Source organism: Arachis hypogaea, chromosome 6 (assembly GCF_003086295.3).
Source record: "Arachis hypogaea cultivar Tifrunner chromosome 6, arahy.Tifrunner.gnm2.J5K5, whole genome shotgun sequence".
Taxonomy (NCBI): Eukaryota; Viridiplantae; Streptophyta; class Magnoliopsida; order Fabales; family Fabaceae; genus Arachis; species Arachis hypogaea.
In genome coordinates this window covers 38,456,325-38,481,702 of record NC_092041.1, presented here as the reverse complement: position 1 = coordinate 38,481,702, position 25,378 = coordinate 38,456,325, and the positions used below count along the sequence as shown (strand labels likewise).

The 25,378-nt window shown below is 32.3% G+C and overlaps 1 protein-coding gene across 1 annotated transcript; it reads right to left on the bottom strand.

Annotated features, from left to right (window-relative positions):
• Window positions 1-684: 684 nt before the first annotated feature.
• LOC112805523 (uncharacterized) lies at window positions 685-24,013 on the bottom strand. The gene is made up of 9 exons (XM_025847896.3): window positions 24,005-24,013; window positions 23,800-23,887; window positions 19,304-19,430; window positions 17,893-18,141; window positions 17,696-17,790; window positions 11,509-11,841; window positions 9,305-9,417; window positions 2,310-2,681; window positions 685-924 (listed from the first exon to the last, which is right to left on the bottom strand). The coding sequence occupies exons 1-9, from the start codon at window positions 24,011-24,013 to the stop codon at window positions 889-891; spliced, it is 1,422 nt and encodes a 473-aa protein (XP_025703681.1). The 3' UTR covers window positions 685-888.
• Window positions 24,014-25,378: the final 1,365 nt, after the last annotated feature.

The following is a 25,378-nucleotide window of genomic DNA, read 5'->3' as shown; positions in this document are numbered from 1 at the left end:
AATTGTTCGAACACTATAAGAAAATAACCTTTCTGCCACGCTTTAAAAGCGTGCCGAAAAGTGCAAAAAAGCATGCCGATAGCTTTTTGCCACACTTTTTGAGCTATTGGCACGCTTTTGAAAAGGTCACATCCGCCAGCGTGCCGGTTGTTCTATCGCCACACTTTTGTGGATCTATCGGCACGCTTTTTTTGTTGGCACGCTTTCATCTCTCGCGACGCTTAAAAAGCGTGGACATAGGTCGTAACCTATAGGTACGCTTAAAAGACATACCGAAAAGTGCACATATTGCCACACTTTTAAAACGTCCCAGATTGTTTGCTTTGGGTACTCTTTAAAAGCGTGCCGATAGGAGAAGATATGGCTACACTTTTTAAGCGTGCCAATAGGGTAAACATATGGCTATGCTCCAAAAGCGTGACAATTTATAAATACGAAAAGATACAGCTACGCTTAGAAAACGTGCCAATAGATGAGGATATGGGTACTCTTTCAAAGCGCGCTGGTTGCCAAGTTATGGCCACACTTTTTAAGCGTGCTTGTTGAGCCCAAAATTAAGATATAGCCACCCTTTTTAAGCATGCCCATAAGTTTGGTCACATTTTTTTTCATTAATCTTCCTAATACTTCGTGCAAAATTCATATATAATTTTAAAATCATAAACAAAAATAAAATTATATATATTGAACTAATCCAACAAATATATAAACTTCTCCATAAAAAAAGCATACATATAAAACTTGTCACCACAAAAGTAGGCTTTGATGATAAAGTACCAAAACATAAAGTCATAACAAGTAAATGAGAATTGTAATTCCAACAAGTGTCACATATCTTCTTCTTTTATGTACTTAGTTACAAAATATCAAATTTCATGAGTAGTGTGATCATCCATTATGAGCTCCATTGTTTTTATCATTGCCCTGCAGAATTTTAAATAATCTTGTGTTAGTGCATGTTATAAAGGCGACTTCAATTAAGTCCAACAAATCCAATTCCAAATCCAAATTGATTAAACATGAAAATGGCAAGGCAACTTTAATTAGGTCCCGCAATATTGTATATTCATCCATTAGAACAAAAAACACATATCAAATACAAAAGAAATAGTCCCTATACAAGGTCACAACCATATATGCTCCCCTTGGCACTTTTTTATCTAGCACCATTGATAACATACCTATATCCTAATTCAACAGATACTTTATTTAAATAGAAACTAAGAAAAATAAAAGATCATCTTCTGCAATAAATTGAATTGAACACATACTTATTTCATTCTATTTATCCACGAAAATTGAAAGAAAAACTCATGCGAAGCAGCAAATTAAGCAATCAACAGTATATATTCAGCTTAAAAGTAGAAATAAGGAAGGAAACTTGCCAAGGCCAACAAATAGATGAGAAGATAAAGCATAGAAAATCACTCATAGCTAAACATAAAATATAGTAATTAGGGAGTAATTAGCTATTTGGTAAACCTTCCTTAGTTACTATGATAGGTCGTGGGTTCAGATTTGATTCCATGATTAGCAAAGGCTTAATTAAACAAAGGAGAAATTAATGCTAAATCTAGTTGAAAAAGCAAAGGTTAAATACTGGTGTCTCCATAGCAAGTCTTTTTACGGATCTTCAGAAATAAATAAGAGGAAGCTACGTTTGTACCTATTCCAATGTATGTATAGTAGTACTCATGTATTTAATTGCTAATAATATTATAATTGATAAATAATATAATCCATGAAATTTAAATATAAGGTAACAAGCTAGGGTCCATAGCAATGGGTCCTTTGCAAAGGCATATCAACCTTCTAAGTTCTAACTATTAGTGTGTTTTTTTTCTCTCACTTTCTGACTTAGATTTAAAAACAAACAAGAAAAGAAGAATTGTTAAATTTGTGGCAATGGAAGCTCAAGAGTTGTTTGAGCAGCAGCAAGACAATAATGCCCCTAGTTCTGAGCATTTCATGGTTGAGTAATTCTTTGATTTCTCGAACGAAGAAGCAGCTACAGCCCCGTTTATCCCCAACACCACCACCACCAACTCCACCCACTCCTCCCCCACTAGCCTTGACAGCATCATTTTATACAAATCTGAACCTCCCTTAGTTACTTTTGGCCATGTCAATGATTTATTTTTGTTTTGTTAGCTGGTTAAACAAGGTTGTTCTTTTGGCAGAGTGTAAACTCATAATGGATGAATCAACAGTACATATTCAGCCATAAACATAAATTCAACATGAAAAATAAAATTCTATAATCTAAATCAAGGGAATGACAATAATACAAGGTTAGGACAGTTACTTACATCATCAGTTGGTGGAATTACAGTTGCTCGAGAGGAGTGAGGAGTATTTCTTGGTCTACTACTTGAGGCATCCAAAAGAGAATTTTGGGTTGCTTGCACTAAGGTTGCTACCTCTTCATCACTCATTTCAGGATTGAGTTGGTGATACATCACATTTAATAGACCACAAACACCGTCCATCTTCTTTTCTAATGATGAGACCTTATCATTGTATTCAACCTTCACTTGGCAAATCTCCTCATCCTTTCTAAGAGAGCTTCTTGTAACTGAAGTCCCATAACAACGAACTCGACCTAGTTGGTCCTTTCCTAGAACTGCTACAAATGCATCCTCATGATTTTCCCCTGCCTCTACATGGCTTTGAAGTTCATTCTACCAAAAGTAACAACAACAAAAAAATACAAAGTCACATTAACTTAATATAAATACAAATCTATCTAGCATTTATATTGTACAAATCCAAATACAAATACAAAATAACTCACAATTATTGTTTGTGTTTTAGCATCAATTTTTTTTCATTTTTACTTGTGCGAGTTGCTGTGAAAACTTCAGCCTTTGATGACTCTTCATTGTTCTCTTTAGAGTCACGCTAGAGTATGAAGAGAAAAATTTACATGAAGCATACTAACTAGACAATATAACATGGATATAAAGGAGAAATCACAAAAAAATAAGTTATGTTACCAGCTGCTTGCGCACTATTGCAAAATTTGTGGATCCCATTCGGTAAGGACATATTTGCTTTGACCTATTTTCAGTATTCTTAACAGACATAGCCTAAATATAAACATGAAAAAGAGATATTATTCTTAACGGACATATTTTCCTCATAGCCTAAATATAAACATGAAAAAGAGATATTATTCTTAATGGACACATTTTCTTTCTCTTTGAAAATCATATCACCTTCTTTTGAAATGCCAAGTCTAATAAAAAAAATCAAGGATAGCTAGAAGAAATAGAAGACATAACATTACCTTGATAGCGGGAAGACTCCAATACCGAATTAACTTGCGAAACTAAAATTCAAGAATATCTAATGGTTAGTTCTTTATCATTTCTTTCTTTGTGTTGTACTTTAAAAAATCTTCTTTTTTAATTTCACCCTTGTATTTTTTCCATGCAAGACAAAATCCCCGTATGACCCACGGCTTTGAACTTATTGGAAGAATGAACTTTTGCTATGCAACACAATACATTAGAATGCCAAAGGTTAGCATGCACAACATAACAAATAAATAAACTGTCCATAAAGGCATATTTGCATACATTGGCGTACTCCCACATGTCCTCTTTGATATTATCAGGCACACCATGCCAACTAGTGTATAGCAAAGTCACAAAACGGGGATTTCTAACTGTTGAACCCAAAAATTGGCCTAGGTTAGCTACGACCTCCTTGGTTGGATCAATAGGCTTCCCTGTAAAAACTCCACCTCCCGTCGATCATAATCAGTGGCATGAAGTTTTTCGCATAAGGTCTTGCCACGAGTTTTCTTTTTAGTGCCTAAGTCCAATTAGAATAACAGAATTTTAACTCTACCTAATTGAAAAGTAATATAAGCTATAATTAGGCAATAAAAGAGATATGAAAAAGTACATTCATACTAGCTTGTCCTACGCTACCCTCAATATTTGCAGCATCTTGCTCATCTTTCTCATTTTCCTTATCTTCCTCGTCCTCAAAATTAATCCTATGCACCTTAAAATACATGTCAATACTCATTCCTTTTTTGTTTGATTCTATGCTCAACTCACTTGTATCTTCTCCCTCCTCATTAGAACTTGCATTATCTTGATCCATTGTATCATCTTCAATAGTTTTTTTATTCCTAGTTTTTAAGTTCCTTTCAGCTTGAAACATTGTCTCATTCCCACTTTGGGGGTTCTTTTCAGCAGCCTTTGAATTATTCCCATTACCTTCACATTCTTGAAAAAGTGAGTTTGGTTGGACCTTCTTTTTCTTCTTCGGAGCCCCAGTTTGCTCTTCAAATGCATCTTCCACTATTGTGATGGGTTATATTCTTGTTGGATCTTTTGGGCCTTGAGCTTGCAACCTAGCTTTCTTATTGTCAGTCATGATCTTCTCTCTCTTAATATTATATTGTTGTAGCATTTCAGCACTTGACTTAACTTGCATAACCTCAAAAGAATAATTTTTTTTTGGACTTTTCTGTTTCATGTTCTTTTGACCTAAGGTAATTACTCTTTTTCTTTTAGTGATCTCCCCTTTCTCCATTCTGCACACATAAGAAATAAGAAGAAAAAATGTAATTCTATTAATTAAATAAACATAATCAGCACAAGCAAGTAACTAAAAAAGCAAAACAACCAACAAAAGTAATTCATTTAGAATACTACCAAAAAATGCAAAGATAAACACATGTCAAGATGAATCGGAATCAACATCCTCCATGTACTTATCATATTCACTTTCCTCGTCTTCCTCACAACGTTGCTTGGCAAACAAGTTTGGAGCCATATCTATGATGGTAGCTCATAGATCATTTCTCACTAGATCAACTTTACCATTATCATTTGGAAGACTTGGAATCATTTTAGGTTCACATGGCTCCCTTGCATATATTGTGGGGGATTCAGACTCAAAGTCGTCACTTATTCTAAATAAATCTCTCGAAATTGTTTTCATAACATAGTGTTTGTCACTCACATATGGGTCTTGCACACAAAAGCTTTGGTTTACTTGAGATGCTAGCACAAATAGTTCTTCTTGGTAGCATTTTTTACAGAAATACACATATGAGAGACCAAAGTGGTCTTTTGCAACTGTATACCACTCACACGTAAATAGGACTGCTTTAAATTGGCCATAATAATCTAACTCAAACATATCAACTATTCTACCATAGTAGGTTATTTTTGCTTCAATTGGGTTCTTATCTTTCACACTAGCAAAACTAGGAGTCAATGCTTCTAATGTGACACCATTATTTTGGGTTTTACGTCTCGCATCACGGTGCCTTGTATGGAACCTATACCCGTTGAAAACAAAACCTGAAAATATTTTCACAACTCTATTTGGACCTCTAGCTAACCTTTTTGCCCAACCAAGCACATCTTTTTTCATGGCACAAATTTTAAACCATTCTGAGAATTGTTGACTATGATCTTTGGCTTTCTCCCACTTCGTTCTGCGTGGATTGTTATCATTAACTTGACTCTCATGCTCTCTGAAAATATCAAATATTCTTATCTGTTAGTAAGGTACGATGTTGTAATTGCAAACTAACAGATGATAATAAAGCAAACAAAATACCTCATGTAGAGTTCGATCTTATCATAGTTGTTCAGGATGTATGCATGCCCTTTTGCTTCTGATTTTTTTTCTAAGATGAACACAGTTTCCATTTTTCCACCCAAGGGACATCCTTTGTTTGGAAACAAACTGGGATTTCACATCTCATCTGAAACACACTCATCATTGTTTCGAGGAATTTTATTGAATCTTGTCTGAACATCCTGATGCAAATATCTTGAGCAAAAGTTTATACACTCGTTAGCCAAATATCCTTTAGCAATGGACCCCTCTGGATGATTTCTGTTACAAACATACAATTGTAGTGTGTACATATACCATTCAACAGGGTACATCCAACAATATTGAACTGGACTACCTAACCTCACTTCATTTGCCACATGAATAGGTAAGTGCACCATTATGTCAAAAAAGCTTGGATGAAAAATTCTCTCGAGCTGGTATAATGTCTCAACAATCTCTGCTTCTAAGTTTACCACCTCAGCTAGGCTAATTACCTTCTGATATACCCGGCGAATAAATGAGCATAATCGAACTAGAGCGATGGCAACATGGTCAGGAAGTATGCTCATGATTGGTACTTGCAACAAGTAATGTAACATGAAATGAGCAGCATGGGTCTTGTAACCTGAATCTTCTTTTCTGTTTGTTGCACACATTGAGAGATGTTGGAAGCACTTCCGTCTGGTAATTTTGCCCCTTTCATCACACCACAAAAGATTATTTTCTTTGCTGAAGTCATTGAGAAGCATGCATTTTCTAACATAGTTTTTTTTTTTCATCCTTCGTATCTTTCGGCTGAAGGTTTTTCCTGATACCCATGTCTTCAAGGTCAAAACGAGCAGCTGCATGATCTTTTGTCTTTCCGGGAATATCCAATAGAGTTTCTATTATGCTATCAACTATGTTCTTTTCTATGTGCATGACATCAAGGTTATGTCTAAACATGTTGTACTTCCAATATGGTAATTCGAAAAATATTGACCGCCTTTTCCAGTTTGATAGCCCATTCTTTGATCTCTTTTGCTTCTTCCAAAAAGAGTTATCTAGCTCATGCAATATGTCAAATACAGCTGTTCCCTCTAACAACGGGGGTGGAGACCGAAGTTTAGTTTTTCCATTGAAAGATCTTTTGTTATGCCTCCACGGGTGACTCATGGGTAAAAATCTTTGATGATCCATATAAACAGTCTTGTGACTATGTTTCAAATAGATAGAAGAAGTGTCATCATTAAAACACGGACAAGCCAGTTTTCCCTTTGTACTCCAGCCAGATAACATAGCATACGCAGGGAAGTCATTAATTGTCCATAAAAGACATGCTCTCATGTTGAATGTTTTGTTTTTTGAAGAGTCATGTTTCTACACCTGACTCCCACAGTTCTTTTAATTCTTCAATAAGCGGTTGAAGAAAGACATCAATGTCATTTCCCGGTGATTGTGGTCTATGAATGGGTAAAGAGAGCATAAGATAACCAGGCTTCATTCTCATCCAAAGGGGTAGATTGTACACCATCAGAACAACAGGCCATGTACTATGTATACTGTTCAAAATTCGAAACGGATTGAACCCGTTGCTTGCTAAGCTTAGTCTCACATTACGAGGCTCCTTCGCAAAATCTTCATGTCGACTGTCAAATGCTTTCCATTCACCATCAGCAAGATGCCTTAATGAGCCATTTTTATCACGCTCATTATGATGCCAAGACATAGCTTCAACTGTCCTTGTGCACTTGAAAAGTCTTTGAAGTCTGGGAATCAAAGGGAAATGCCTTAGAGTTTTCGTAGCAACTTTACGAGACTTTCTTAATGAGGTTACATCATCCTCTACCACAACGGGACGCTCAACATAACGGGATGATCTACAGACATGGCACGATACGTCATTCTCATGCCCGTTTTGATACAACATGGAGTCATTAGGACATGCATCGAACTTTTGGTAGTCAAGACCCAAATTCTTTATCATATTCTTGGTTTTATCAAAAGAAGTAGGGGTATTCAAATATGACATTCCTTTTTTTAATAATTCTAAGAGAGAAGTGAACGACGCGTTACTCCAATCATGCAAGCATTTTAAGAGGTAAAGACAGATAGTAAAAGATAATCTTGTGAATCCTTTACACCCAGGGTATAGTTCTTGGCTTGCCTCGTCCCCCAATTTATAAAATTCCTTTGCATATTCGTCGGGCCCTGTATTTTGTCCATCAAATTATGTAGTATCTCTGAATCTATCTCGTAACAGCTCATCAATGTTATCATTACAGTTATATTCACCGTCTGTGTCACTGTCAACATCCATAGCAACAAGTGATTCTCCATTATTAAACCACCGCCTATAACCTTCTACAAATCCACGGCATATTAAATGGTTATACCCGTCATCTCTCTTTAACTAAAGTCTATTAGAACACTTTTTACATGGGCATTGAATTTCTTCCCCTTGAGGAATTCCCGCTGATTAAGCAAAATTTAAAAACCTTTCTACAACGAGTTGATATTCTTTCAAATGACGGGGCGTATCCATCCAATTCTTGGAGACATCCATCGAAAACCTATGTATTTCAAATAGATAGCTAAGTTCCTGTTCTAAAGTCCTTAATTAACGTTAGTCTCACTAACTGCAAATCTAGCTTCCTATGTAACTAATAAGAGACAATGTTTCCCAACCTCCAAAATACTTTGAAGATAACTAACAAAAACTATCAAAGAAAATTGAGTTTTAGCAATTCTTAAAGAAATCCTTGAAGTGATTGCCTCAAGAAAGCACTTAAGTAGTATACATAATTTGAATAACAAATTAAGTAGTATACATAACATGAATAACAAATTATACGAGGTTAGGACATAGAGAACCACGATCACATGACCTCCAATGATAGAGGTTCTATTACAAAACAAATAAGTTACAACAACTTAACATTCATTAGCGTAGTTTCCTCTAAAGAAGCTGTCAGAATTTTTAAAATTAAACTAAAATAAAGATAGTCAACTAGCACCGCAGAAACTAAATCCATACCCTAGCAGCAACAGCAGTACTACAGCAAAAGCAAACCAAGAGAGATGGCAGCGGCAACAGCAGCAAAAAGACAACTACTAAAATCTTGTAATAAAAAAAATAGACTTAAATCAATACTAATAAGATTCAGTAGCAACCAAGCAAACACAAGATTCAATTCAAGCATACAAACACAGAGTTTTCAATTTTGCTATTGTATATATTGATTAGTATATGACATGGCAAACAAAGGTAGAAAAAAGTAAATACTAGTTTTATGTAATGATATATGCAGGTTCTGTTTGGACAACAGCCTTGATCGTAACAAGGCCAAAGGGAAGATAGTTGTGTGCATGAGAGGGGAAGGAGGAAGAATAAGAAAGGAATTAGAAGTTGAAAGAGCTGGTGGTGTTGGTTTCATCCTAGGAAACAATGAACTACTTGGGAATGATCTATCAAGTGACGCTCACTTCATTCCTTCCACTCAAGTGTCCTATCACAATGTTTTAAAACTCATTCACTACATCAATTCTTCTTCTAATCCAATGGTATATATTCTACCCGAAATAACTGTCATGAATACCAAACCAGCACCCTCAGTGGCCTCATTCTCTAGCAAGGGGTCAAGTGTAATTGACCCTAATATTCTCAAGGTGACCCTTCACTATATTTAATTTTATCTAACTCTATTATGTAGAGAGTAACATACTAACATACTTTTTTATTTTGCAGCTGGGACAACAGACAACACAGGAAATCCTTTAAGTGTTTAACTGATGAAACTGGTAATTCTGCAACCCCATTTGCAATTGGTGCTGGACACTTCAACCCTGTAAAGGTAGCAGATCCTAAACTTGTTAATGAAACATCATTAGAAGCTGTAACAAAAATGAAGATGGCAATTAATTCAAATAGAATTAAATCTATAAGTCCCTACATTATATATAATTTACTGAGACAAGTGATTTATGAAAGGTAAATTAAAAAAAATATTAAAATAGTATAAAAAGGAATAAATGAAGCTGCAGAATCTCTGATTCCACTCTTAGACGAAGCACAAGATATTATTCCACCGCAACTCCAACCCAAAACACCCCTTAGGCAGAGTGAAAATGACGTTGACGAAAGAGAGAGAAGATTGTGAGGCTATACATAGAGAGAGAGTAAATGAGTAATGTGTGTGAGTCCATACGTCCATGGTCCAAGGGGGTGATGTTTATATAAGCAAGCTAGAGCATCCTCACAAACCTAACTCATCACATGCCATTTTAATTATTAATCATACACATGTACCATTAACACACACACACACACACTTCTCATCCATCTTTCTTTCTTCGTTTCTTCTTCTCTATAGCAAGCAATAATTAGTCAAAATGACTGAGGCCAAAGCAGTTGAAGCTGCAACTAACAACAACACTAACCACCTTGCAGATTTCGATCCTCACAAGAAGAAGCCTAAAAGGAACAAGTATGCTTTTGCTTGTGCCATTTTGGCTTCCATGACTTCAATCTTACTTGGCTACGGTCAGCACTCACCGCTTTCATTTCCTACCTGCCTTCTAATCTTACTTGTTTCACTTTTGAGCCTATTTGACTTCCTATCCCCTGCATCTTGTTACAAAGAATTAAAGAAAACTAGGCCTAGTTACACTTTGTTTCTCTTGTCCTTTCTTCTTCATTGTTTCAAGAGAAAATTAAAAAAAATCGTTTATTCCAAGGGAAGAATAAAACTAAATACTATACCACACATGTGCTAGCTGAAAAAATTAATTAAAATTATTGAAATTGAAAAAAATAAAAAGACTTGTATTATCCAGTTATTCAAAATTTTGAGAAAGGGTAAAATATATATATATATATATATATATATATATATATATATAGCATGCTAAAATCTTTATTTTTGGTTTAATTTAGTGTAATTATTTTTATGTTATGGTTGCAGATTTTGGTGTGATGAGTGGAGCAACAATCTACATAAAAAGGGACCTTAAAGTTTCTGACGTCCATTTTGAACTAAACAAGAAGAGAAAAAGGTGCTTAGTTAGTTAACTAAATTTCAATTAGAAAGAACACAAAATGACAAAGAAGGACAAAGCAATTTGTGGTTTCAAAAAACTTAAAATAGAACCATTCAGTTAAAGGGAGAGCAGAGAATATATTCAAAAGATAAAGTATGCAAAGGAAAGCAACTGAATACATTAAACCAAAAAAAGAAGGGAAACAGAAGTGAGGATCAAGAAACAAACAAACAATATCTTCAAACTTAAGCAACAAATGTCAGAACAGAACAGAACGGAACAGAACTGAACTTAACTTAACTGAAGAAGCTAAATAAAAAAAAGAAAAAAAAAGAAGAAGAAGGAAAATTACCTGAATATAGGAACTGACTCAGTAGGAGAAACATTATATAGTATTTTACACATCTTTCCATGATTTAAAAAAAAAAAAGAGATAGAGATTAATACCCCAAGCCTAAGGGGTGTTTCGGGTTGGAGTTGCGGTGGATTATATCTTGTGCTTTGTTTAAAAGTGGAATCAAAGTCGCTATTTTGCTATTTTATAATATTGCACATTAGTTAAAACAGCAGAAAATAGTAGAAATCATTCAATAAAAAGCAAGCGCTAACCACTAATCAATTCAATAAAGCAGCTGAAAACATTATTCAATAATCATCCAATTTTCTTGATTACAAATTAAAATAGCAAGAGTCACCATTAATCAATAAAACAGCAGAAAACATTCAATAATCATCTATTTTACAAATTAAAACAACAACACAGCAAGAGCTAATCACTAATCAATTCAATAAAAAGTTAACAGCAGAAAACATTCCATTAATCATCCCATTTTCTTGATTAATTTCTAAATGAAGCATTTTAAAAAAAACGAAGATGGAGCACAACTAATCACTAACCTTCGAGCAGCACGGTGAGCAGAACTGCAACAGAGAAGCGAGCAGAACCGCGACAGTGAAGCGAGCAGAACCACGACAGAGAAGCAAGCAGAACTGCGACAGAGAGAAGCGAGCAGAACCGCGACCAGAACGGCGAGAAGGACAACAAGCAAAACAGCAAGGGTTGCGATCTTGAGCGCAAAGGGTTTCGACCTTGAGTGCGAAGAGTTGCGATCTTCGCTAACACAACGATGAAGGAGATGAATGCAATGAAGGCTGGGTGCGATGAAGGGCAGTGATGAAGATGGATGAACGACGCCAAGGCTGGGTTTGAGAAGATAAAGCTGACGGCGCCTTAGCTTTTAGCGTTTGAAAGTGAATTTTTACTGTTTCATTATTTGTAGTTAGTGTGTTGTTGTTATCATTTTTAGTTAAAAGTGAATTTGGTAACAATGTAAAGTTAGTGTGTGTTGTTGTTATCAATTTTAGGGTAAAATTTGATAACTTAGGAAAAAAAGGTTAAGTGTGGGAAAAATAGGTGGAAACTAAATTTTAGGGGAGGAAATTCTATCGGCACATTTTTTTTCGGCGCTAAAATAAACACGGTATAGTCACGCTTTTCAAGCGTGCCGGTTTTCTTCTATGGCCACGTTTTTTAAGTATGACAAAAAAAAGTGGCCAAATTTTTAATCAGCGACAACCCTTGTAAAAACGTGCCGATTTCTCTTTATAGCCACGCTTTTCAAGCGTGGCAGTAAAAAAGCGTGGCCAAATTTTAAATAAGTGGCCACCCTCGTAAAAGCCTGCCGATTTCCTCTATGGCCACGCTTTTTAAGCGTAGCGAAAAAAAGCGTGGTTAAATCTCATATCAGTGTTCACCCTCGCAAAAGCGTGGCCATTGACTACTTTTGGACACACTTTTAAAGCGTGGCAAGAAAAAAGTGTGCCGACAAACCTTTTTTCTTGTAGTGGAATAAGATTGTGTGATTTGAGCAGGGATGGAAATGAGAGGTATCAAAGATGTATTTGACTATGAAGCTAAGAAGCAAAAGTTATCCTCTTCCATGTCTCAAGAAGTTGTTGACTAGGTGGGGCGTGAAATTCAGTAGGCATTGGCAACTATCTAGTCACCAAATAGCACCTCAACCCCTATATTGATTCAAAGTCTGTTCTCACATATCTAAGTCAAAGTTTAATGCTATTATAGTACTTAAACAACTATAAGGACCACAGAAGGAACTGAGCATAAGTCTTTCCAAGTACCAAAAACTCCTTCAAAAATATTTAAACGCCAACGTATCAAGGCTTACAGAAACGTTGATTTTGATAATCACATTGTGAATCAGATCACTGCAAGCCACTTTTACTATTAAGGCTTATTTGATCTTGGAGATAGAGCATAATAAATGAGGCTCGAAAGTCAGTCGCAGTTCAGAAAAATGCATCTGATTCTTGAAGCTATGAGGGTTAGAAATCTCTAGCCTGCTCTAACATGGATCTCTGCCAACCAGGATAAACTTGTCAAGATTAGTTTATCTTTCTCCTTTCGCTTCCCTCAACAAGGATGACTTACAAAATATTATGGGTTGCCTCTTGTATGCAGGAAGGTTTGAGAGCTCCCCTTATTCTGATTAAGTGTGTCTGTTAAGCATGCAAGAAAATTCAAATGATTTTATAGTTCTGATTAGAGCATGAACTTTGCTACTCAAAAAAGGCTAGATCGATATGACGTTTATTTTAGTATCTTTAAGGAGTAATGTTTATTCAATGCAAAGCCAAGCTACAAATTAGGTGGTGATACATGATTTTTGTTGGTGGCTATTTTTCTTTCTTAATGACATCTGATATTAGAGAATGAAACAATATGTTGATTTATTGCATTTCATTTTATATTTTTATTTTGATATTCTATAAGTGTAAAGTTATTTATACCATCAACCAATCATGCACACACATACGAATAATTTTTATTATAATTATTGCAAGTGTCAAACACCTTTAGTTATATCGTGATTTATGGTTGAGCTACATAGCAGAATTTAATTAGAATTTAATTTTTAAATTTGTCAATAAGTTTTAATATTTAATCTGTTCCCAACTGCTAAAAGCAATCTTTCCTTTAGATTGCATTAGGTGGTTACTATTCACATGAGTTTTTCAATATATATGGTGATTTGAGGCAAATTTGTCAATTGCGGCTCTGGCCTCTCAAGAAAGTACTGGTGGAGCATTAGCTAATGACATGACTAGCTTCATTATTCCATTACTGGATTTTGTCCCTGACAAGAGGCCAATAACGACTCCATGTCTTACTCATCCATGGTTGAGCGCTGGACCTCAAATTCTCAAACCTTTATCGATTATTGTGCAACTGACGGCCAAAGATGGAGAAAAGGCTGAGCTAGAAGCTGTGGAAGTTGGCATTTGGAACATGGTTATTGATGGAGCTCCAAAGACAGTTGAAGTGTCCCATATAGGAATTAATTTGAAGAGAAGAGCTAATTAGGATTTTAAAAGTTGTAATTTTCATATTTAAATTGGCTGCAATAATAAATTTAGGACTTACGGGTGGACATGATTTGGATTTTTAAAAATTCAAATTGCATCCACTTTAGAATCAGTTTTATGGTTTTTGAAATCAAATTGAAACTAGATTAAAGAAAAAAATCGGTTTTAAATCGGTTTGGAAAATTAAAAAATGTTTTCAAATTGGTTTTGAACTTTAAATTCAGTTTTACTTACAAACTGGTTATAAATTCGATTATCTAAAAATTAAATTTAAAAGTTCGGTTTTAAATCCAATTTTTCTAAAAATCTTGTTTTAAACTAGATTTTTTAATTAAAAAACCAGGTTTTAGAAATTCAATTTTCAAATCATATTTTTTCTGTTAAAAATCTAGTTTTAAAATTGATTTTTTGTTGTAAATTTTGAAATTTAATATTTTTCTAAAAAGGTAAAATTAATATTAAAGTCTTTTTATAGGCTCATTACACCTCAATTTTAGTTCTTTATAAATCTAACGACAATAATTAATCCATATAACAATTATACTAGTTCAACAAATATTAGCATACTCGTACTTCATAGACTATCCAAGTTTAAAGTTTAAACACCTTGCAATAACACTTCAAGGTTAGAAAATAAAAAGTGTAGAAGTTCTTCTTCAATAAACACACAAAAAGAAAGCAATACAATTTAGAAGCATTCCCTATCTTTTGTTTCTCAAACAAGCTACTCGAAGAAACAAAAATGCCTCCAAAAACTCAAATTCGTATTTTTCCTACAGATCAAGAATTAATTATGTTGGTTAGATCACTAGCAAATAAGATAAATATATCTGCAAATAACAAAATATATTAAAGCATACCTAGTCATCACCAAGATGATCAATAGATACAACCATAGAATAAGCACCATCATTAGAAAAAAATATATCAGCCAAGAAAAACAAAAAAATTATCAAAGCAAAGGAGAAAAATAGCCAAAAACACAAAAATATAAAAATAAAATAAAATAAAATAAAATAATATGAATAAAATTTTATATCTTGATCAACTTGTTGAAGAACTTCACTATCATCACCATCTAAAGCTAAGAAAACATATTCCTTCAACCAATCTCCTGTGCACACTAAGACCTCCACCATTCTAAGTGTCAAGGAATTACAGTATAGATCGAGAACTCTTCCTCCAGTACTAAATGCAGACTTTGAAGCTACCATAGAAACAGGTATAACTAATATCTCGCAAGCCATATTTTCAAGAATTGGAAAACAAGTTGAGTTGATCTTCTACCAATTTAGGATATCGAACTTGTGAGAGTACAGCTCGCATTCTTCTTGTAAATATCTATAAAGTTCAGAAATTGTATTTGTTTTACGACCTGTTGCATGTAGAAAAATCCTATGCCATGAACATCGGTATTAATTTTGCTATCTTGAACATCTTGCGTATCAGCTTCACTTGCTTCCTCATAACCTTGGTATTGCTGATAAAGTAACTTTATGTACTTAGAAAACTATGACTTCAATTTGTCCCCCTTTTTTTCTCCAAATAAGTAATCCAAAAATTAATTGACATACTCAATTTTTTGCATTGGGTTAAGTATGACAACAACCAATAACAATATATTCACCAAATCAGGATTACCTAGTACTTCTTATACTTAACCCTCATCTTTTCCACCATTGACAAAGTACCGAATCAACAGAATGATCACAGGAATGAAGAATACATCATCTAATTACAAGCACTTCTTTCACATACATATCACTGGTAACATATAAGGTAGCAGAATACAGTGGCATCACTGAACACTCACAAAAATGGTACAATTGACTCATCATACTCCCAGTCTAAATCAAAAGGCACACCTCTCCCTTTTCCTCTACGTAACTCTTGTGTATATGTGTTGTCTTTCAATGCAAGTAACTCAAGTACTTTACGGTGCTTCAAATCTATCTCTAACATTTGAAAGGTAGAGTTTCACCTAGTCACAACATTCATACAAGGCAAGCCTTTATATTGAATTTTTTTCTAGTTTAACACACTTTTGAAACCTAGTGGCTCTAAATGAGGAAGATCTGGCATATTTTACTGTACTACGAATCCTTATGACTGATTCATCAATCTCTTTTAATCCTTCTTTGACAATTAAGTTTAGAATATTTGCACAACATCCCATGTGAATAAATTCACCATTAAAAAAATGCTATTCCAAGAACTTAATTGCTACTTCAGATATTTAATTGCAACATTATTAGATGATGCATTATCAACTGTCACATTAAATATCCGATTCAAATTTCAATTATTTAAACAAGATTCAATTGTCGCTCCTATGACCTCTCCTAAATGACTTGTCACTTGACAAAAATTAAATATTCTCTTAAGTAATTTTAGTCCAAATTCACAAAATGTACTGTCAAGCTCATATAAGTAAAATTTTAAATTGAAGTCACTTGACAAAAATTAAGTATTCTCTTAAGTAATTTCAATCCAAATTCACAAAATGTACTGTCAAGCTCATATAAGTAAAATTTTAAATTGAAGTCAAAGTGTCAGTTGTTAGATGCACTACTAGAAATAGGGTTTTTTCGGACGAAAATTCCAAACAAAATTCGGACAAATTTGAGACAAATGTTGAACAATTTTTAGTTGAGATATTGGAATAATATATTCTATCCTAAATTTGTCTAAATTTTGTCCCAAATTTTGGCGCCAAATTTTTTTTGGATGGCACTAAAATTTTAATACAGATTAGCAACACATTTTGGACAAAAACTATAATTCGTCCGTATTCCATCTTAATATGCGCAATAACTTCAGACGGATTTGGGACGCATTTTGAAAAATGTTAATTATATCCCAAATTTATCTATAATTAGTCTTAAATGCTTTTACTATAGCTAACCCTTCGAAATAGCTAAAATTTTTTTTCCCACAAATTTGGGACGAAAATAACATCATTTATAAATTCTGTTTGAAAGTGCATCAGTTTTCAAACGAATTTTAAATGTTTATTGAAAAATTTTAACATTTAGTATAAAAATATTATTTATATTTTAGATTACTCTATTATTTTTTAATTTATTCTTTTAATTATACACTTTATAATAATTCAAAATTTAATTTTGTAAAAAAAATTAAGATAAAGTGTATCTAAAAGAATCACATATATAAAAACTTAAAATTAAATTATATCGAATCTTCTAAAAAAATAATACAAATAATAAATAATAATAAAAAAATCACATAAAATAAAAAAATCATATACTTTTTCATATAAGATTAAGATATATTAAAAATTAAAAAAAGAAAATACAAATGAATACATTTTATAGTGCACTTTTTCATACTATTCAGTTTGATCTTCGTCCTCATTGTTCTCGTCCTCGTCTTAATCTTCATCCTTGTCCTCGTCCTCATCCTTAATTGTCTCATCATCATCATCATCATGATCATCATCATCATCATCATCATCATCTTTATATCTTGTACTATCGTATCCAATAAATCAATAATAGTGTCAATATCATTTGAGATAAGATTCATGGCTGCACTAAATTCTTTGTCATCTAAATAACGAATTTTGTATTCACCAGCCAAACAACCAGGCAAATTAAAAATAGACAAAGTTGGTTGCATTGAATCATCACCCTCATCATTTTGCTTTGTGTCGATGCTAGTTTGGTTAAAATGTACTCACAAAAGTGAGAAATCTCCTCAATTAGGTATGATTCAATGATAGATCTTTCAACATGTGCTTTGTTCTTGACCTTTTTCTTAAGATGATGGAGAAATCTGTCGTAAAAAATTCATAACAAAAATCAAACAACAAACAATTGGCTTAATAAAATAGTAAAAAGAAATTTGAGAATAAATATAGAGGTGTGACTAAGGTACATATCAAAAGGATACATCCATCTATATTGCACAGGACCACCAAGCAATGCTTCAAATGGCAAATGAATAGGTAGATGTTCCATTGAGTCAAAAAATCCAGGAAGAAAAATACGTTCTAACTTGCATAGCACAATTGGAATATTTTCTTCAAGTTTATTGAGAACATCTTCTCGTAATGATGTTGAGCATAAATCTCGAAAAAATTGACTTAACTCTGTTATTGACTTCCATATCTGCTTTGGCAATGAACTAAAAACAATTGGGAGTAAACGTTCCATAAATATATGACAATCATGACTTTTCATTCATAATAACTTGTCCTCCTTCATGTCAACACATCTCCCTAAATTTGAAACATATTCATCAGGCATTCTTAATTCTTGCAGGTATACATCAATCCTAGTTTTGGAATTACGAGGAGGGATAATCATGGATAAAAATATGTAAGGAGTTTCATGCACATAGAAGGAGGCAGGTTATAAGGAGTGACAATTATTGGCCAACATGAATATTGTTTACCAAATTGACCAAAAGGGGTGAATCAATCAGCACATAATCTTAGTCTAACATTGCGTGGTTCTTGAGAAAATTGTGGATGTTTTCTATCAAAATACTTCCATACTTTTGAATTCGATGGATGCTCAAGAACTTCTTTAAACTCGTGATCAAAATGACATCGCATGTGAGATGTTGTGTGCATTGAAGCATAGAGTCTTCTTAAACGAGGTATAAGTGATAAATAGTGCATTCGTTTCAAAGGCACTTCTTTACCCTTTTTTTACCTATCTTGTACCTTGGAGAATGACAAAATTTACATTCCTTTCTTGATATATCATTCTTCTTGTAATATAGCATACAACCATTAATGCAACAATCAATTTTATTGCTTTCCATGCCAAGTTTTGATACTAGCTTCTTTGCTTCATAAAAATTAGAGACGAGTTATCCTTAGGCATCACTTCCTTCATAGCTTTCACGAAATCATCAAAGATTTGTTGAGATACATTCCCTTTAGCTTTTATACTCAACATTTTAACTGCCATTGATAATTCTGAATGACTAACACATCCCTCAAATAATGGGCACTGAGTAGACTGTAATAAATCATAAAATTTTCTAGCTTCTGCATTCGAAGGCTCCTCCATGTGTTCTTCAAATTGACTCATCAATTTTGGTCCAGCAGCATCAACCACCATAGATTCATACGAATTTCTATTGGCACACTAGCATGTGGAGAAGAACATGTGCCTTCTTGATTATCATGATCTACATTCAAATACAACGGACTCTCTCCATGTGAATCCCAACACCAGTACCTTGGCATGAAACCATATTTATATAAATCTAGTGAAACCTCATCCGGAGGTGAGAAAATTTTATTTTTATGTTTGTTGTAAGGACATCTAAGTACACCGCCATCAAGTACAAATTGAGGTTGTTTTGTAACATAATCAATAAAATGTCGAACACCATTGACAAAATCCTGCCATAATCCTTTATAACATAATCAATAAAATGTCGAACACCGCCATCATAGTCTACATATAAAGCATATTAAAAGATAGATTAATAATCAATAAAATGTCGAACACTGCCATCATAGTCTACATATAAAGCATATTAAAAGTTAGATTAATAAAATTATACCTTTGTGAGATAACCAACTATGAGTATAATCAATTTAATTTTATAAAATTATAATATTATATTTTGATAAATAACAATCATCTCAAAATTTATAAGGAATAAGTCGCATACATAAAATTACTGAGATAACACAAATAAAATATATATTAAAATTAGAACAAAAATAAGCTTGCAAAAGATCTTGTTTATTAAAAGACTAACATTTTACAAATTAAATAGAAGAACTAACAAATTTTCACATGCGGTGCATACAATAATTGATTTTAATTGCATAATTAATTATATGTTTTTATTCAATTAAAAAAATTATCTACATTACATAAAAAGGATCAATAATTCAATGTGTTGGCCTATTATTTATAAAATTTCAATTATCATAAACTGATTAATTCATCGGCATAAAAAGTTTGTCTAGACACATATTTGTATTTCAAATTAGTTTTTCTCCTCCTTTTCTCCTTCTTTCAGACGTTCGTCATGATGGCAGTTTTCTAGTATTTTGTCAGTAAAATAGAAACTATAAAATATCATGTCTTATGGGCAGAGAAAGGTCAATCTTTATATATGTCATTACTATTAATCTAATACGTCTATCAAACATTAACATCAATAGATAAGATTAAGTTATTAACAATTTATAAATAACTACAATTACGCTAAGATAGAAGTTTATATTATAATGAACTTCTAACATTCTCGCACTTGGCCTAAGTGTATTCACATTTTCATACATTACATAATTACTTTAATATAGTAAAATACTTTGTGTGAGTTATGGCAGTCATATATTTAAATATGAAATGCATTTCTTTTTATATATTACAATCACTAGTATCTTACTACACAAGCTACATAAATAACATAAAATTTTATATCGGTCCCATAAAGTTTCTCGATCATTATATTATAACTCATATAATAATATTACTTAAAATAAAAACAAGAAACTATCAACGTTCAAAAAACACATAAATAAACATAATGAGCTCAAAGTGTTAACATCATTCAAAAGAACTAAGACCTATTTTATGTATAAATTCTGTACATGTCTTTGGTTGTTTAGTCAATGAATCAATAATCACAAGTTTTGTTATTACATGTTCTATGGACACTCTTTATTTCTGAACTTCCTCCTTAATGCCAAAGTACTTTATTTTCATATATTTGGCACCTTTAGAGTATCTATCATTTTTGGAAAAAAATATTACTGCAGAGTTATCACAATAAATTTTGAATCGCCTAGCAATTAAGTCAATTATGGCAAGTCTTGAAATAAAATTACATAGCCATAAATCTTGATATCTAACTTCAAAACATGCTACAAAATTTGCCTCCATGATAGCCATGTTGCCACAATACTTTGTTTAGATCTTTTCCATGATAGGGTAGTTTCTCCAAATAAGAATAAGTATCCAAATGTAGACTTTCTTGTGTTAGCACATTCACCAAAACCTGAATCTAAATAACTAATTACTTCTAATTGGTTAGACCTTTTGTACATGAGCATATAAGTTTTTATACCTTAAAGATACCTTAAAACTTTTTCTGCAGCTTTTCAATGATCCCCTTTTTGAATCGGTGCAATTCATGTGAAACAATTTTTCATATTGAGCCTCTCTAGAACCTTATTTATATAGACTTTTTGAGATAATCCTAATAGTCTTTGTGATCTATCACAAAAAAATTTAATTCTTATCACGTAGGATGCCTCTTTCATATCTTTCATTTCAAAGTTCTTAGAAAGATATTCTTTAGTCTCATGTAACATTCCTAAATCATTTTTTGCAAGCAAAAGATCATCAACATATAAAACTAGAAAGATGAACTTACTCCCGCTGACTTTTTGATATATGCATACATCAATATTTTCTTCAAAACCAAAAGAAAGAATGGTATTATTAAACTTAACATACCATTGTCGTGAGACTTGTTTCAGTCCATATATTAATTTTTTGAGTTTACACACCATACGACATTTTTCTTCATTTTGAAAAATTTCATCTTGATCCATATAAACTTCTTCATCAATATCACTATTCAAAAAGGTGATTTTCACATCCATTTGATGTAGCTCTAAGTCATAATGAATCACAGGTTCCACAATGATACACAATGAATCTTTCTTAGAAACAGACAAAATATTTCTTTGTTATCTTCTATGGATTTTAACTCTTTTTTCATGACACCAATCCATTTTTTCTGAATCATTACTATTTATGCCTTGTGAAAATAAAACTGGATCTTTAGATATTTCAATATCTTTTTCTTGCAAATAAGCCTCATAATGGCTTGGAATAGCTGACTTTCTTTTCTTTTGAGATATCTTCAGTGATACTTTTAGAGACTCATTTCTTTCTGATATTTGTAAGTTAGTTTTTTCATTGGGAGTATTATTATTCAAAGTTTTTCCATCACTACTGATGTGTTTAACAACGGTTGGAGAAACTCTTTGAGTAGGCATGGATAAAGAAACACTAATATGTATAGAAACATTGACTTTAATTTATTTTATTTTCATATTTTTATGATTTTCACTCTCACTAACTTCACCATTTTCAAGAATTTGGCATTACCAATTTCTATCATTTTTGGACTATAGTTTAAACAATAAAAATATACCCTTTATACTTATTTGGATAGCCAATAAAATATTCATTTACTATTTGAGAATCTAATTTCTTTTCTTGTGGATTAAGTATTCTTACTTCTACTGGACAACTCCAAAGATGCAAATATCGTAAACTAGGTTTCCTATTAGTCCATAACTCAAATGGAGCTTTTGGAACAGCTTTACTGGAAACTCTATTTAGCAAATACACGGTAGTCTTTATTGCATATATACACAAGAATTTGGGTAAAGAAGAATTTCTCATCATACTTCTAATCATATTCATTACGTTTGATTACACTTTTCTGCCAACCCCCCCACCCCGAGTTTTGTTAAGGTGTGTACGGTATTAGTATATTGTACACATATATCATGTTTTTCTTGAAGTTTTACAAATGAACCTGGACATTATCATATTTCATTATGTTTTTCATAATATTCACCACCTCTATTTAACCTAACAACTTTCACCTTTTTGTCTAATTGTCTTTCAACATCTTTAATATAAATCTCAAGAGCATCAACTGCTTGAAACTTTTCTTTAAGCAAATAAATTGTCCATAATGTAAAAAATATCAATAAAAGTGATGAAATATTTTTCTCCACTAATAGATGGAGCATCAAAATATCTACACACATTAGTGTGTATAATTTCAAAAAGCTAACTACTTCTTGTGGCACTTTTCTTATTTTGTCTAGTTTGTTTTTCTTTGATACAATCAACACTTAAACAAGATTAGTAAAATTTAGATTTTGTAAAATCTCATTTTTTACTAATCTTTTCATTCTTTTCTTGGATATATAACCCAAGCATTTATGCCACAAGAATGCATAACTTTTCTTAAGCAAATTTGGCTTAACTACATTATTCTGATACTCAATAAGCAAGGATTAGAAAATTGATCAAGAAATTTTAATCTATATAAGCCATCAATTATAATATCATAACTAACAATATTAGCAATTTTTTATAAATTAAAACAATAATGTCCACCATTGAAAGAAAAACCACAATTGCCAAACTTTAAAATAGAAATTAAATTTCTAGACATTGATGGCACATAAAGAGTTCAAGATAAATCTAAATGATAGCTAGTATCCAACACTAAGCAATAAGTTCCTATTCCTTCAATTGTTATTTTCACATGATTTTTCATGTAGAGGAACATCTTACTTTGGTTTGTGATTTGGATCGTAAGTAATCCATGTATTACATTAGATACATGAGTTGTAAAACCAAAATCAAGCCATTAAGAATTATGAGAACATCAATTAAATTTGATTCAAAAGTTCATACATATGTTTCAAATATACTTTTTTTCGAACCATGCCTTACATTTAGGATAATCCTTTTGGAAGTTCTTTCCTTCTTAAAAAAATGATATTGTTTTGCATTGGAATGTCCTTTTTTTTCTTAAAATTCTTGGGCTTTACCTTTAATTTCATTTTTGATTTGCTAACTCCTTGAACCAAGTTAACAGAAAGATTACCAGAATTCTTAAGTCTATTTTCCTCCTATATGAGCTTTCCAATCAATTCATTAACATCTTGTTTTTCCTTCATAACATTATAATTATTTTGGAAGGCTCCATATTCAAAAGGTAGTGAGTTTAAAATGAATTGTATCATAGAGAAATCAACAACTGTCATACCTGGTGACTTTAATTTTGCAGCAATATTAGTTATGTTAATATTTTTCTCTTGCATGCTCTTAGACCTATCAAACTTCATGGCTATGATCTGTAACATTAATGTACTAGCGAGTGACTTATCAACATATCAAAAGTGATTTTTCACAAATGCAAGATATTCTTTAGTACTTTTTGTTTGTGAAAAGATAGTCTTAATATTGCTTACAATAGTCATTCATATAAACATAAGCCTCAATCTAGTAGAATACTCCCATGTCTTAAGTGCATACTTTTTATTATCATCGTTGCTATTAGTGACAATGAGCTTTTCTTGCAAAAGTGACAAATTAAAGATCCAAAAGACCTAAATAAAACTTTACTTGCTCACTCCATTCAGAGAAGTTTAAGTAATTAAATATGGTAATCAATGAAGCTTGAGAATGAATCGAAATACTTGTAATTTAATAATACAGTACTCATATTAATTTTAATTTTATCAAATACTCAGATTATAGAACATAACATAGTATATTATAGTTCACCTTTAGGTAAAATTTTACAATACACTAACATACTAATAAATGTCATATTTATCATATTTGAATATTAAAATTCTCTACCAAATACATATACTATATATATTTGATCCAAGAATAACAATTTTATCACTTTCAAGTTTATTGATAATAGAAAAAAAATTCTTTGGATAAATATAATTTTAAAATTAATTAACACAATATTAAACTATACTATATTTTACATCATATATTCATACCTTGGTCACTTTGATGTATACAAATAGTAGATAATTATGAATAAACTTAATATTATAAATAAAATATTTATAGCTTTTCATAAAATTAGAGTGTATTACATACTCAAAATAAATTCAAGATTAGGGTTTGAAATATCATTTTAATATAGTTGTCATCAACACTGTGCATGAACTCAACTAAATTCATGATATGAGTATAATTTACGGCTAAATTAAAATTTTTAAAAGAAAACATGTAGAACATATACGACCACAAATCCAATGTTTGATGGCATGAAATTTAAATCCCATTTAATTAAAATCTTATATAAGTAATTAATTAGAAGATCAGAATAGTTGACATCATCTTTATATCATAATTAAACTAGAGAAAATCACATACTTTCAAAACAGATGTGATGGTTTTAGTGGCTAAGAGAAGGGGGGTTGAATCTTAGCCCCCTTTTCGATGCTAACACTTGCTGACCTTCAGAGAAGACTTTTCTGTTTTTGCTCGTCAATAGACACGAGCAACTTTGTTTTGTCTCGTCCCTTGCCACGAGACTTTTCTTTTTGTCTCGTCACTTGGCACGAGATAATTCTGGTTTTTGCTCCTGTGTATTTGAAAACAGAAATGGAGTAGGAAGTAGAAGAAGATTGCACCCAGATATATCCTGGTTCGGCTGCTAAGTGCAATGCAGCCTACATCCAGTCTCCATCACAAACATGATGGAATTTCACTATAATCAATCTGATTAAAACTTGTAAAGTGCTAACCCAACTTACAAGGGGATTCCCACAGAATCATGATACACAACATAGATGAACAAAGGACCTCTAAGACAT